Raw genomic sequence first — 16,682 nt, 5'->3', positions numbered from 1 at the left:
TATATAGGAGGAAAAATATCTGTGATAAAAATGGGAGATAAAAGTTAATTATTGACAGAGAACTCTCCCAAACTGAAAAACAACCAAAAAATTTAACTGACAAATCAATGAAAACCAAATGCTGATGACATGCTCAAAGCTATACAGGAATTAAAATTAAAGTAACAAAGATACCATTTTATACATATCACATTGGGAGAATGTAAGACCGCTATTGCTTTTAGGGAGAGTGCTCAAACTTGTTGGTGGAGATAAAAAGAAATTCAAAATTTTGGGAAAGTAATCTAGAAACATATATTTAAATTGAAATTATTCATACCCTTAGGTTCATCAATATCTGAAAATGAATTTTATACAAAGGCACAAATATTTTAGCAATATGTAAAATGATATAACAGCATGGTTTGGTGCTGCTGCTAAGTCGCTTCAGTCGTGTCCGACTCTGTGCGACCCCATAGACAGCAGCCCACCAGGCTCCGCCGTCCCTGGGATTCTCCAGGCAAGAACACTGGAGTGGGCTGCCATTTCCTTCTCCAATGCATGAAAGTGAAAAGTGAAAGTGAAGTCGCTCAGTCGTGTCCGACTCTTAGCGACTGCAGCCTACCAAGCTCCTCTGTCCAGGCAAGAGTACTGGAGTGGGTTGCCATTGTCTTCTCCACAGCATGGTTTATGAGGGCAAAAAAACCACAAAGTACTCATCAGCTGGTGAATAACTGATATAAATGATATCATAGAAATGGTACATCCACACTATAGAGTACTACACAGCTATTAAAAGAATCAGGGATTTCCACAAAGTAATGGTGACTGTGAAATGTAAAATGCAATATCTATGCTAACAAAATTTTCAAAAGAAACAATAACAAAAAACCACCATGTGTATGCATGTATGTGAATAATTATGTAACTGCAAATAAAAATGTTAAAGGAAAATCATAAGGGTTTTCAGATTGCATACAGGCGGGGGAATGGTGATGTGCCAGAGGAAAATAAGGAAGGAGCAAACAAAAGATTCTTTAAGAAGTAAGAAAAATGCACCTTAAAGAAAAAACTTTATTGGCCCCATTCAAAACAAAATCTGTATGTGGGCATATCTGTAAATTTTAAAGACACAGATTTTAAAATGTTTAATTACGGTTTTCTAGATGCTTAAGCACTCACAATGTGGAGTTTCTTGAAAAATGCTTATGTAGGCAATAAATATTTTAAAACTATCAAGAATTCAACAAAAGCAAATAATTAGCATTATGACCAATACTATGGTTTTTTACTAATATTTAATTTGAAGATTAATGGAACTCATGATGTCAGTAACACTCATTAAACACCTTAATGACCAAATTAAAGAATGACCTAAAAACTGAGATTGAAGAATCTTAAACAGAAAACTGTGAGGATGGCTAAAACAGAAAGAAAATTTAAAATATGACCTCACCTTTTTCAACTGCTCTAATTCTGCTTCTATTTCACCTGGTCCCTCCGCAGAACTCAGACAAGGAGGAAGGCTGGGGCTGAAGGCCATGAGGTCGGCCTTGGGCGGCCCCTCCCCAGAGCACACCCTCTGCCGCCTCTCCTGCGAGTAAGACCAGCTCCCCACCGCGCTGGAGCACACCAGCCTGGGCTTCCCCGGCCCGCACGCGCCCTCGCTGGGCGGCGCCGAGCACCGCAGCGCCGTGTACAGCAGCAGCGTGAGCACCAACAGGCTGGACACCGCGCAGATGGCGACGATCAGGTACACGTTCACATCCACTAACGCCGTCTCTGCGCCAGCTGCACCAGACAACGCCCGCGAAGAGGCCTTGGGCGCCTGGCCGCTGTCCTCCAGCGACAGCAGCACGGTGGCCGTGGCCGTCAGCGCCGGCTCGCCGTGGTCCTTCACCAGCACCAGTAGGCGCTGGCGCGGCGCGTCCGCCTCGTCCAGGGCGCGCGTCGTGCTGATCTCGCCGGTGTACAGCCCCACGCGGAACGGGCTGCGCGCGCCACCCGCCGCCGGCTGCAGCTCGTACGACAGCCACGCGTTGTAGCCCGAGTCCGCGTCCACCGCGCGCACCTTCGCCACCACGTGGCCCGCGTCCACGGACCTCGACACCACCTGGCTCACCGCGCTGGGTCCTCCGCCTGGCCCGGGCGGCAGCAGCGCAGGCGCGTTGTCGTTCTCGTCCAGCACGAACACCTGCAGCGTCACGTTGCTGCCCAGCGGCGGCACGCCCGCGTCGCGCGCGCTCACCTGGAACTGCAGCAGCTCCAGCTCCTCGTGGTCCAGCGGCTGCAGCGCGTACACCTTGCCGCTCTCCGCGTGCACCGACACGTAGCTCGACAGCGCGCGCTCGCCCACCCGCCGCTCCACCAGCGAGTAGGACACCAGCGCGTTCTCCTGCGCGTCCGCGTCTCGCGCCGACACGGTGAAGATGTGGCAGCCGGGCGGGTTGTTCTCCTTGACGAATACCGTGTACTCGGGCTGCGGGAACGCGGGCGCGTTGTCGTTCACGTCGGCCACCTCCACGGACACGCTGGCTGTGGCCGAGAGAGAAGGCAAGCCACTGTCCCTCGCTGTCACCACCACCTCATAGTTCGACGCACTCTCGCGGTCCAGAGCGCTGTCCAGCACTAGTGAATAGTAATTCTTGAAGGTGGACACCAACTTGAACGGGTTTTGGGGCATCAGGGAGCAGGTCACCTGCCCGTTGGCGCCGGAGTCACGGTCGGACACGCTGATCAAGGCGATGACAGTGCCCACCTGAGCGTCCTCTCGCACCGGAAGAGCCAAAGAAGTGATGGTAACTTCTGGAGCATTGTCATTTATATCTACTATTTCCACCAAAATGGTACAATGACCCGCCATTGGAATATTCCCCTTGTCAATCGCTTCCACGGATATTTCATACAATTTATTTTCTTCGAAATCCAGTTTACCTTTTGTCCTAATTTCTCCACTGTCGGGATTTATGTAAAACGCATATAATATTGCAGGTGATACAGGTCTTCTAAATGAGTAGGTTATGTCTGCATTTGTACCATCATCAGGGTCTGTGGCATTTAGTTTGATCACTAATGAGCCATTAAATGAGTTTTCTAACATTCTCACTTTATAAATTAATTGGTCAAATTCTGGTGCGTTGTCATTCACATCCAGGATTGTAATCAGCAGCTGAACTGTGCTGGTCAACTCGGGTTTACCTCCATCACTAGCTGTCAATAATAAACTATGTTCCTGAATTTCTTCTCTGTCCAATGATTTCCTTAACACAAGTGATAATGAAGACGTTTGTTCACGACTGTTTTGTGTGTCCAAAGTGAAATAATCGTTGGGATCGAGTCGGTACGTCAAGGCGGAGTTTACTCCAATATCTGCATCAGATGCGCCATCTAGCGGGAACCGAGTTTCCGGAGGTCTAGATTCAGCAATGATTATTCTTTTTTCACTTTCTGGGAACACAGGCGGGTTGTCGTTAATATCTGTAACTTCCACCTCCACATGGAACACCTGCAGCGGCCGGTCCACGATCACCTCCAGGTGGATGCTGCACTCCACGCTCCGCCCGCACAGCTCCTCCCGGTCGATCCGAGAATTCACAAACAAAATGCCATTCTGCAGATTTACCTCCAGAAGGTCCCCGCGGCCTTTGGACGCCACCCGGAACAGGCGGGGCACCAGCTCCGCCAGCTCCAGTCCCAGGTCCTGGGCGATGCGGCCAACGAAGGTGCCGTGTTTTGCCTCCTCAGGAACAGAGTAGTGGACCTGGCCGCTCCCCGACTCCCAGGCTGCGAGGAGCAGAAGCGAGAGCAGCAAAAGCCGAGCTCCTGGGCCTTCTCTCCAGGAAAACAGCATGGTACACTCAAAAGCCTTCAGAGATATCTTAAGTCTATAGGCTACTTTACTTCAAATGCCCCTCAAGGTCTAATTTTACATCCTTCTATTGCGGGAGGATTCGCCGAGGTTTTCCACTATCTGCCCAATTCTCTCCAAGAAGGAAGGAGCGGAGGCGCTTTCTTCGCGGAATTGTTTTCAGTGAAGAGCGACACCATGCGCATGAATGTGTAAGTGTAATAACGACTCAGTTCATAATTTCCGTTGCCGTAGGGGTTTTTTTTTTTTTTTTCTTCTTGCATTTCATGACATTTTTCACTGCAAATACGTAATGGAAGATTAAATGTTTTTCTCTCCAGCAACAGTTACTCACTGTATTCTGTTCAGCACTGGCTTCTAGTTGAAATCAGTTTATGAGTTCCATCTTTCCACAAAAATATTTTTGCATGTGTAAAACGTGGTGCAGAATTTGTAAAAAGAGGTAGTAGTCCACATTTGCTTTTGGAAATCAGACTCTAGTTCTTCATAGCTTTGTAGGTTTTGGTGGGAATGTCCTTTTCCTGTAATATTTTTGAGACCTACTCACACAACTCCCTTGACTCCAAACAGAAACAACGAATCACATAAGAATGAAATAAATGAACATAGAAAATTCTGTAACTGATATACCAGATTTTAAATAAATATAATATTTTTAAGTTCCCCCAAACATGATTGTGAATTTGGATAAAATATTTGTATTGGAAGAAAATGTCCATCGATGTAAATATGAGTTTGTATGTGAGTGTGTATGTACATAAACACACAATATTGACCATTAAGATATAACAATACTTTGAAGTCCTGGATTTTATTTATATAAACCATGCCAAGAACTAGTATCTCATGTATTTGCTAAAAATGAAATTACTACCAGTAAGTTAAACTTCCCTTTTCTTTCTCCCTATCTTATACCATTACTAGGGAATTTCCTACTATCATGTAAGTTGACTCTGATTTTCCAAGTAACAACAAGTAGATACAGATGTTAACACACCTCTAGCAAGGAAGAAAGGGAGGGAATCTTACTTTTATCTTTACCAAGTCACCAAGTTCCATGCCAATAGAGCTAGGAAAGAGAGAGTATAGCTCCGTAACTCTCTTGCCTGTTTTGTGCCCAACTCTGCAGGAAATAAGAGTTGGGTTCATTTCTGAACCTTTGCTCCCCTCTGAAAATGTGAGTATTTGATATTCTCTCACCATCATTCTCCTCATTGCTCCATTACTTTTATTAACACACCTTTACTTTTATAATGGGAATAGCTTCTTGATTCTAATTGTTCTTGTCTATCAGGCCCTACCTTGTCTTTTTTACCTCTCCACCTAACCTAGACCACACAACCATTTAAAACATGCCTTTCCAATAGTTTGGGAGTTTGCTATTGACATGTACACACTGCAATATTTAAAATGGATAGCCAACAAGAACCTACTGCATAACACATGGAACTCGACTCAATATTATGTGGCAGTCAGGATGGGAGGGGAGTTTGGGGGAGAATGGATACATGTGTATGTATAACTGAATCCCTTTGCTGTCTACCTGAAACTGTCACAACATTGTTTATTGGCTATACTCCAACACAAATTAAAATTTTTAAAAATAAAATAAAACATGCCCTTTCAGATACCCTATAGGTACATATCTTCTTATATCACCCCTCTTTAACATTTTCTTTAGCTTTCAATACACAGCCTAACCATTTTCTCCATGCTTTCTGTTGAACTCCTCAGTTCATTAGCCACTTAACATTATTCTCTACAAGTTTATACTCACCTTTACTTCAATTGACCCCTCAAGTGAATTCATAATTCCTGCCCATAGAGATTCTTCCATACTTTCTTCTTTTTTCTCAAATTCCCAACCTCATTCCAACCATGTGATTCTCAGATGACTTACCCAGAAAGATAAGTCATCAAATACAAACTCAATGGCTCTCTTCTTATGTTGACATTTCTCTTTATATTCTCTATTATTCATTCACTACTAAGGAAAAATCATGCCACTTTTAAGGCCAACCCTACTGTATTAATTTTTTTCTCTATTCTCATTCATATTTTTCATCTTCATCTTCATTCCTTCTCTGCCTGTCTAATTTTCAGTATCTCCCTCTTTACTCATTTCTTTCCCTCATGTTAAAAAACAGTCTAGAAAGGCTTTGTGTGGAAGAAAGTTACAAGATGTAAAATACACTTTTAAAAGATTCACCTGATAATTGTATCAGAGCAGTAGCATGCCATAATGGGTTGGTGATCCTCCAAAACTGGGTTTGAGTCACTTTGCACGATCTATGTGGCTTAAGTTTCAGACTTATCAGTAGAATGCTAATAATAAATATTGTACCTGCACTGTAGGGGTGATTTCATAAGTAAATGAGATAATACAATTAAAGATCTTAGAACAGGTCCTGGACAAAATAGGGGGCAATAAATATCCTTTGGTTGTGCTGGGTCCCAGACCAGGGATCAAACCCAGTCTTCCTGCTTTGGGAATGCAGAGTCTTAGGCACTGGACCACCAGACAAGTCCTGAATAACTATTCTTATATTTTACGGAATCAAAGAAATGTTACTAATTGTAAGATGTGCCATTACTTGTGTGCTACCAAGAAAAAGAATCAGTTAAATTGTTATAAAACATTAATTATAAGGTGCATCCCGCTTTAGATAGATATTACAACATTTTAAATGGCATATTTTATGTAAATAACAACAGTACTGTAGCCAATCACAATGGAAAGAAAGAAGGTACTCTATGGGAGCAATAACATAAATTACTCATTTTAGAATTGATAATTTTTATTATACTACTTGAAAGGGGATTGTACTGCAACTAGATGAGTGATCAAGAAGGCTACTTTACAAGTCTATGCATGTAAAGAGCAGTAAAGGAATCTAGTTTATGATATCTGGGAACTCTCTACACTAGCCTTGCAAATTTCATTTAATTATGAAATTGAGTACCAATTAAAAATAAATTTATCAGAACTTAGACAGTGTTTACTCAAATGTACTTATTTCTTTCAAGGCTAGAAATTCATAGATAATATGAAAAATTACTGAGCCAGGAAACTTTAAATCTGGTTATCCATGGCCTCCATTTTATCTTCTCCAATTATTTAATGCTTGAAATGCTGAAAATAATTGGAAAAGATAAAATGGAATGCTGGGAAAGATTGAAGGCAGAAGGAGAAAGGGACCGCAGAGGATGAGATGGTTGGATGGCATCACCGACTCAACGGACATCAGTTTGAGCAAGCTCTGGGAGCTGGTGATGGAAAGGAAAGCCTGGCATTCATGGGGTCGAGAAGAGTCGGACGCGACTGAACTGAACCCAATGCTTGAAAATTTGGGCTAATACATGAAAAATACAAAATGACTAACATACTTAAATGATATCAAGGACTTACTTCACTGGAAGGATTTAAACAATCTTCTCCAGACGCTGGAAGACAGGGACTGAAGGCCATGAGGTCGGCCTTGGGCGGCCCCTCCCCAGAGCACACCCTCTGCCGCCTCTCCTGCGAGTAAGACCAGCTCCCCACCGCGCTGGAGCACACCAGCCTGGGCTTCCCCGGCCCGCACGCGCCCTCGCTGGGCGGCGCCGAGCACCGCAGCGCCGTGTACAGCAGCAGCGTGAGCACCAACAGGCTGGACACCGCGCAGATGGCGACGATCAGGTACACGTTCACATCCACTAACGCCGTCTCTGCGCCAGCTGCACCAGACAACGCCCGCGAAGAGGCCTTGGGCGCCTGGCCGCTGTCCTCCAGCGACAGCAGCACGGTGGCCGTGGCCGTCAGCGCCGGCTCGCCGTGGTCCTTCACCAGCACCAGCAGGCGCTGGCGCGGCGCGTCCGCCTCGTCCAGGGCGCGCGTCGTGCTGATCTCGCCGGTGTACAGCCCCACGCGGAACGGGCTGCGCGCGCCACCCGCCGCCGGCTGCAGCTCGTACGACAGCCACGCGTTGTAGCCCGAGTCCGCGTCCACCGCGCGCACCTTCGCCACCACGTGGCCCGCGTCCACGGACCTCGACACCACCTGGCTCACCGCGCTGGGTCCTCCGCCTGGCCCGGGCGGCAGCAGCGCAGGCGCGTTGTCGTTCTCGTCCAGCACGAACACCTGCAGCGTCACGTTGCTGCCCAGGGGCGGCACGCCCGCGTCGCGCGCGCTCACCTGGAACTGCAGCAGCTCCAGCTCCTCGTGGTCCAGCGGCTGCAGCGCGTACACCTTGCCGCTCTCCGCGTGCACCGACACGTAGCTCGACAGCGCGCGCTCGCCCACCCGCCGCTCCACCAGCGAGTAGGACACCAGCGCGTTCTCCTGCGCGTCCGCGTCTCGCGCCGACACGGTGAAGATGTGGCAGCCGGGCGGGTTGTTCTCCTTGACGAATACCGTGTACTCGGGCTGCGGGAACGCGGGCGCGTTGTCGTTCACGTCGGCCACCTCCACGGACACGCTGGCTGTGGCCGAGAGAGAAGGCAAGCCACTGTCCCTCGCTGTCACCACCACCTCATAGTTCGACGCACTCTCGCGGTCCAGGGCGCTGTCCAGCACTAGTGAATAGTAATTCTTGAAGGTGGACACCAGCTTGAAGGGGAAATGGGGTGGTGTGAGTGAGCAGGTCACCTGCCCATTGGCGCCGGAGTCACAGTCGGACACGCTGATCAAGGCAATGACAGTGCCCACCAGAGCGTCCTCCCGCACTGGGAGCGAGAGCGAAGTGATCATTACCTCAGGGGTATTGTCATTCAGGTCTAGAACTTCCACCAGGACCGTGCAATGACCAGCCATGGGCGGAATCCCTTTATCAATGGCGTTAACCTGGATTTCATACTCATTATTCTCTTCAAAATCCAGTTTCCCATAAATTCTAATTTCACCTGTTTCTGGATTTATTAAAAACATACATTTCTCACTCCGTGGCAGAATCATTCTGATTCCATAGGAAATTTCTCTGTTTGGTCCTTCATCTAGATCAGAAGCGTTTAGTTGAATGATTCTGGTGCCGTTTGGGACATTTTCAAACAGCACCACTTTATAGCCAGGCTTATCAAACTCAGGAGCATTGTCATTAACATCCAGGATGGTTATTTGAATCTGAACAGATCCTGTTAGCTGGGGTTTACCGCCATCCAGAGCGGTCAGCAACATATTAAGTTCTGGTATTTCTTCTCTATCCAATGACTTCCGAAGAATGAGTTCAGGCAATATACTTTTGTCGGTTTTCGTTATTAGTTTAAGAGTAAAATACTCATTTAGACTTAACCTATAGGTCAGAAGAGAGTTTAGGCCGATATCCGCATCAGACGCGCCCTCTAGAGGAAAACGAGACTCCAAAGGAGCAGATTCAGAAATGAGTACCTTTTGTTCTCCTCTGAATACTGGCGGGTTGTCATTAATGTCCTTCACCTCCACCTCCACATGGAACACCTGCAGCGGCCGGTCCACGATCACCTCCAGGTGGATGCTGCACTCCACGCTCCGCCCGCACAGCTCCTCCCGGTCGATCCGAGAATTCACAAACAAAATGCCATTCTGCAGATTTACCTCCAGAAGGTCCCCGCGGCCTTTGGACGCCACCCGGAACAGGCGGGGCACCAGCTCCGCCAGCTCCAGTCCTAGGTCCTGAGCGATGCGGCCCACGAAGGTGCCGTGTTTTGCCTCCTCGGGAACCGAGTAATGGACCTGGCCGCTCCCCGACTCCCAGGCTGCGAGGAGCAAAACCGAGAGTAGCAGGCACCGAGCTTCGAAGCCTCCTCGCCAAGAAAACACCATTGCAGATAAAGGGATCTCTGAGGTGAGATTGTCAGTTTTAAGGGATAGCTCGCCTGCCGACATTTATGACCAGTCTCCCCTTCCGTAAGTATATCTTCAGCAAATTTTACCCAGCTTTCCGGTCAATATGGAGTCTATCCTATTCTGTGGATTGTTGGAATCTGGACTTGGAGAGTTTTCCCTTTTCACCTTTTGAGTATACAGCGACATCATGTGACTGATTATGTAAGTACAAGAAAGATCCTGAGGTTCTTTTTGGTTTAGCCACTTCTTGGTTCACTTTAAATATGTTTCAACTTTTTGGATAGTTTCATGGATCATTTGCAAATACCTATTTAATATATATAATATTCTTAACAAAGCACAAATACTTCTATTATACTTCAGTTTTTAAAATAATTCTGCTTCAAAGTCTATCATAAAATAATCATTGAAATGTGGCATGGCAGAAGTTACTCATTAGCTAGCTATTGTGGAAAATAAAATGAAAAATAATATCTATCACCCCTGCCATTGGGCTTCCCAGATGACAAAGTGGTAAAGAATCCACCTGCCAGTGCAGGAGATGCAAGAGACGGGTTTGATTCCTGGGTGGGGAAGATGCCCTGAAGTAGGAAATGGCAACCCACTCCAGTATTCTTGCCTGGAAATTTTCATGGACAGAGGAATCTGGCAGGCTACAGCGCATAGGGTTGCAAAGAGTCGGACATGACTGAGAACACCGCCCCAGCCCTTGTATTGCTTACAATTCACATTCATAATGAATTTCATGCTTCACAAGCACTTCATTCTAAGTCTTTATGAGAAAGCCAAGAATTTCCTTGTCTAGTAAAGGAGAATGGAGAAGGCAATGGCACCCCACTCCAGTACTCTTGCCTGGAAAATCCCATGGATGGAGGAGCCCGGTAGGCTGCAGTTCATGGGGTTGCGAAGAGTCGGACATGACTGAGCGACTTCACTTTCACTTTTCACTTTTATGCATTGGAGAAGGAAATGGCAACCCACTCCAGTGTTCTTGCCTGGAGAATCCCAGGGATCAGGTCGCACAGAGTTGGACATGACTGAAGTGACTTAGCAGCAGCAGTAGCAGTAAAGGAGAAAATATTTCATTCATATAAATTATTTTATTCATAAATATGACCAATATTAGAACTCATCATTAATATGGAGGATGTTATTTTTGGTTCCTTGATGCTCACATGTGATGACTTTTCATACAGCTGCTCTCATTCTTATAATATGTTGAAAAATGAATTGTGGGCACAGATTCTAGAATACTCTAGCAAGAGTAAAGCATTTTCATGTAAAATGTTGAGTCAAAACCTCCAAATTTCATGGTATTCTGAAGTGGTAGTAGAGCACTAATCTGAAAAAGATATCATGAAATGTTTTGGAGCCCAATCTCATTGACTAAAGTCAAAAGAATATGAACTTCATAATGACCATTTTGTGTCCCTCTATGTCCTTCCTTCCAGGCCAGTTAGTAGTTATATAAAATAAGCTTCTCTTCAGAAGACAACGATGCTGACTATGATTCAAGGGAGAATCAAAATATTTCTTCATAATTTTATTCAGTAATTCAAGACTAGATTTAAGGGAAAACAGAACACAGATAAGATCCTACAGAAGTTGTAAAAAAAAAAAAAGTAAGCATATTATTTAGAAGCTCGTTTAAATTTAAATCAAAATCTTTAAACCAATAATTTCTCATTATTATTTTAACACATAATAAAGGAAACTGAGAAGTGAAATTTTTAAAGAGCCAGAAAATAATAACCAATAATGATTCTACAAGTGTAAAATAACTTAAATCAACTACCACACTCACTCTGAATTAATGAAATACATATTTGAATTTTGATGCTATGGGACTATTCAAACTATCTATCACCATCAAGCTTATTCATTTTATATCTTCCATTTTCAAAAATGTCAATGTACCATAATTCACAAGGAACCTTATTGTAATGTATTCAGGAGACCCAACGCATCCTCACTCACTGTTAGACATAATTAAATGATTAAACTGATAGAAAAATCCAAAGTTAGCTCAATAATTAAACAATCAAACTACAAAATAGAATGAAATAACAATTTTGCATTCTAGAATGTAATCTTGAAATTTAAATTAAGTATAAAAGACACTAAATTTGTAGAAATTAATCCACATAACTTGGAATTATCTAAAATGTGTATTGATTACTTATATATTATGCAATAGTAACAATCTGCAAAATTTTAACCTGAACCTAAAACATTACTTTTTATATTAAATTAAAATGATGTTGAGTCATTCCAAGAAGTTAGTTTGGAAATGGGTAATATTATGTGCCCTACCTAACATTCACATTTATTTATATTTACAAACTTTCATAAGTTATATGATTAATTACTTTTGAGCCTGAAATATTTTATATTTTTATCTTATTGACTAATTTTGAATAAAGAATTTTTTAGACAATTAATATTGAGATACAAAGTTTCATAAAAAGAGGTCCAAGGATGAGCTTCAGCATGGAGTCCTTGACTATTATGCCAAGTGGTTTGCTGTGTAATTTTAAAGGGAGAATGACTTTCATCAGCTTCTCAAAAGAGGTCAGCAATTCCACCATCCTACATGTGGCTAAGAACCACTGAATTAGAAGGATGACCTAGAGGCAAATGATTTTTGCTAGAATTTTCAGATGTGGTACATGGGCATGTATATACATGGGTATATTACATGGAAAGAAACTTTTACAAATGCCAGCAATAAAGCACTTAAGGATAGGAAATTTAAAATGAAAGAAACTGATAAATGTCAATAGGATTCACTTTGATAGAATTAATTTTTTCTATATAGATAAAACCAGAAACTTAAGAAGTAATGCCAACTAGCACATATTGCAGATGTTACAAGCCTATATGCATGCCTTTAGCAAGTTTGAATGACTTAATTGAGGAATATTAATAACCTTATTTGCCTAGTGACTCTGGCAGCTTTGTTTGCTTTGTTTCAGTACGTAGTAGATAAATCTCTCCCCATTTCAAAGAACAAAATTACAAAATTAAAAATGGACAGAAATTTTAGTTATATTATTTCAATGAAATAAGCACACTAGGACAAAAGTCTGTACTCTTTTACCACAAATAATATGAAAACAGGTTTTATCTTTTTGGTAGAGGAAAGACTGAGGATTATTTAATGGACAATAGATGTATGATGAATGTTCAAAACCAAAAAAAAAAAAGAAAGAAAAAGAAAGAAAGTCCTTTCAGAACTAATTAACAGTGTTAAAATTTTGATACAAGCCTGAAGTGACAAAAGTCATTGATCTAATAATGTGAAAATATCAAAGCTAAAGCTTGTTTAAAAAAGCAAAGAGGATGAGTAAAATTTTAAAAATCCATAGTTATTATCCATATTAATTAGATTAGGGATGACGGAGTGATTTGGGTAGATGAGTTGAAAATAAGAAATTATTTCTAATAGAGTGATGACAAAAACGTCATTCTTTCATCTTCATTTTTTTTTAATATGTTCTAACAAAACATTAGGAGAAATAGGATATTTACTGGCTAAGTAGCCTAATACTTTATATGATTAAAATTGGATATGTATCATTTGGCATTTCGCTAACAAATGTTTTTAAAAACGATACTCGAAGTATAAGACATCCATGAAATAAACTGGATTTTTTAAACAATTAACATAAACTTCGAGAAGAAGGGAAGGATCTATAGAACTCACCAGACCGGAATGATTTGATCCTGCCTCCTGCCTCTCTTCTCCGACTTCTCTATCCAGACCCGGAGGTAGGCTGGGGCTGAAGGCCATGAGGTCGGCCTTGGGCGGCCCCTCCCCAGAGCACACCCTCTGCCGCCTCTCCTGCGAGTAAGACCAGCTCCCCACCGCGCTGGAGCACACCAGCCTGGGCTTCCCCGGCCCGCACGCGCCCTCGCTGGGCGGCGCCGAGCACCGCAGCGCCGTGTACAGCAGCAGCGTGAGCACCAACAGGCTGGACACCGCGCAGATGGCGACGATCAGGTACACGTTCACATCCACTAACGCCGTCTCTGCGCCAGCTGCACCAGACAACGCCCGCGAAGAGGCCTTGGGCGCCTGGCCGCTGTCCTCCAGCGACAGCAGCACGGTGGCCGTGGCCGTCAGCGCCGGCTCGCCGTGGTCCTTCACCAGCACCAGCAGGCGCTGGCGCGGCGCGTCCGCCTCGTCCAGGGCGCGCGTCGTGCTGATCTCGCCCGTGTACAGCCCCACGCGGAACGGGCTGCGCGCGCCACCCGCCGCCGGCTGCAGCTCGTACGACAGCCACGCGTTGTAGCCCGAGTCCGCGTCCACCGCGCGCACCTTCGCCACCACGTGGCCCGCGTCCACGGACCTCGACACCACCTGGCTCACCGCGCTGGGTCCTCCGCCTGGCCCGGGCGGCAGCAGCGCAGGCGCGTTGTCGTTCTCGTCCAGCACGAACACCTGCAGCGTCACGTTGCTGCCCAGGGGCGGCACGCCCGCGTCGCGCGCGCTCACCTGGAACTGCAGCAGCTCCAGCTCCTCGTGGTCCAGCGGCTGCAGCGCGTACACCTTGCCGCTCTCCGCGTGCACCGACACGTAGCTCGACAGCGCGCGCTCGCCCACCCGCCGCTCCACCAGCGAGTAGGACACCAGCGCGTTCTCCTGCGCGTCCGCGTCTCGCGCCGACACGGTGAAGATGTGGCAGCCGGGCGGGTTGTTCTCCTTGACGAACACCGTGTACTCGGGCTGCGGGAACGCGGGCGCGTTGTCGTTCACGTCGGCCACCTCCACGGACACGCTGGCTGTGGCGGACAGCGAAGGCGAGCCCCCGTCCCGCGCTGTCACCATCAAGTTATAGACAGACACGCTCTCACGGTCCAGGCTGCCATCCAGCACTAGTGAATAATAGTTCTTGAATGTGGACACGATCTTGAAGGGGACGTTGGGCGTTAGAAAGCAGATTACCTGTCCATTGTCACCAGAGTCTCGATCAGATACACTGATCAGCGCAATGACAGTGCTTGGCTGAGTGTCCTCTCGTACTGGTAGAGACAGGGAAGTGACAGTGATTTCAGGGGCGTTATCATTGGCATCTAAGATTTCAACCCAGACTGTGCAGTGACCTGCCATTGGGGGATTCCCCTTATCTGTGGCCTGTACTTCAATTTCATAAAACTTGTTTTCTTCATAGTCTAAAGTTCCATTGACCTTCACTTCTCCGTTATTTTCATCTAGTGTAAATAAAGGTTTTCCATTGGGCTTAATTGACATTAAGGAGTATGTTACCTCCCCATTGACTCCTTCATCTTGATCTGTGGCATTTAACTGTATCACAAGAGTTCCTTTAGCTGCGTTTTCCATCAATCTCACCTTGTATTCTGATTGTTCAAATTCCGGATCATTGTCGTTAATATCCAAGACGCGGATGAAGAGTTGAACAGTGCCAGTGAGCTCCGGTTTCCCTCCATCTGCAGCCGTCAGTAGTAAATTAAATTCCGGAGTTTTCTCTCTGTCTAGAGACTTCTTTAACGTAAGTGACAGTTTTTTAGTCGGCTTACTATTTATTGGTAATTCTAAAGAAAAGTACTCATTTTTACTTAGTCTGTAGGTCAATTGAGCATTCTCTCCTATATCCGCATCAGAAGCTCCCTCTAGAGGAAAACGAGAGTCAGGTTGTTTAGATTCATAAATCAGCAGCTTTTGTTCTCTGAGAGAGAACACAGGAGGATTGTCGTTAATGTCCTTCACCTCCACCTCCACGTGGAACACCTGCAGCGGCCGGTCCACGATCACCTCCAGGTGGATGCTGCACTCCGCGCTCCGCCCGCACAGCTCCTCCCGGTCGATCCGAGAATTCACAAACAAAATGCCATTCTGCAGATTTACCTCCAGAAGGTCCCCGCGGCCTTTGGACGCCACCCGGAACAGGCGGGGCACCAGCTCCGCCAGCTCCAGTCCCAGGTCCTGGGCGATGCGACCCACGAAGGTGCCGTGTTTTGCCTCCTCAGGGACAGAGTAGCGGACCTGGCCGCTCCCCGACTCCCAGGCTGCGAGGAGCAGAAGCGACAGCAGCAGTCGCCCATTGCCCAATCCACTTCTTTGAGTCGCGGACATCTCATATATTGACTTCCAAAATACGATACTTTACACTTACAGTACCATAGACTCCAGTTCCCGGTTAAATATCTTGCTGAATCTTTGAGAAGTTTCAAAGGATCCTTTAACGGTAGCATCCGGCATGACGGAGTCTTTAAATGGGGAGTTCCTGGAAGCGCAGACTAACCCCTGAATGAACTACTTCCTCCAAGTAAAGAGCGACACCTTGTGCCTGAAATTGTGAGTATTGTACCCTACATCCAACACCACAGAATTGTACTTGAAGAGAAATAAGTTCACGTGTTTCAAGCTATTTTATACCCTAAATATTTCCAAAATGTTTATTTGTGGAACATTCAGATTTTAAGTCATATTGAAATTGATGGTATATGGAAAATGGTGTCTTTTTCTTGATTAACGTCAAACTGAAATGTTTGTTCCTATGTTTGATTTAGAGCTCTTTTACTTATCTACACGTATACACACACTGACAGAGACAGAGAGAGATCAATTCCATAGGTAGCCTTATGAAAAAAAGAGTCAAACATTTCCTCATACAAAAATTGTTTTACTTCTAGTTTCTCTTGATACTTCAGCTGCTAGGAAACTCAAAGACAAATTTGAAACTTTAATAACAATTCTTTAGTCTTTAAGCCTACATATTGTAATTTTATCTATGTGCACTATGTACTTGCTTTTGATTTATATTTTTCTTTAGTTCTAATTCTTCATTGGTATTTACATTTAATTGTGTTCCTGTTACAAGAAACTTTATATCCACTAAAGAACAACAAGGAAAACAAAAATATATTTCAAATTTGGTGGTGTAAGACAGGAAATTCACAAGAGAAAAGTCTATTGATGTAAATGAAATTTATATTTGGCATATATTTTACATGATTTCTCATGTAAGCTGCATTGCTAACAATAACAGGTATCAAAATGATTACTTTGTT

At 44.8% G+C, this 16,682-nt stretch overlaps 1 protein-coding gene across 8 annotated transcripts in view; it reads right to left on the bottom strand.

The window, feature by feature from the left end:
* LOC133062479 (protocadherin alpha-C2) overlaps window positions 1-16,682 on the bottom strand; it is a 192,358-nt gene that overhangs the window by 109,232 nt on the left and 66,444 nt on the right. Inside the window, exon 1 of one of the 8 annotated variants that reach the window (XM_061151513.1) lies at window positions 13,354-15,798. The exons of 5 other annotated variants lie outside the window; for them this stretch is intronic. In XM_061151513.1, coding sequence (XP_061007496.1) covers window positions 13,354-15,744 — 2,391 coding nt within the window. In that variant the 5' untranslated portion in view covers window positions 15,745-15,798. Of the gene's footprint in view, window positions 1-1,435; window positions 3,942-7,256; window positions 9,775-13,353; window positions 15,799-16,682 lie in introns of those variants that run through there. 2 more of the 8 variants (XM_061151506.1, XM_061151511.1) reach the window with 2 other exon arrangements.

This window comes from Dama dama, chromosome 9 (genome assembly GCF_033118175.1).
Source record: "Dama dama isolate Ldn47 chromosome 9, ASM3311817v1, whole genome shotgun sequence".
NCBI classification, from domain to species: Eukaryota; Metazoa; Chordata; class Mammalia; order Artiodactyla; family Cervidae; genus Dama; species Dama dama.
Note: the sequence above shows the minus strand (reverse complement) of the source record. Positions and strands in the feature narration are given on the sequence as shown.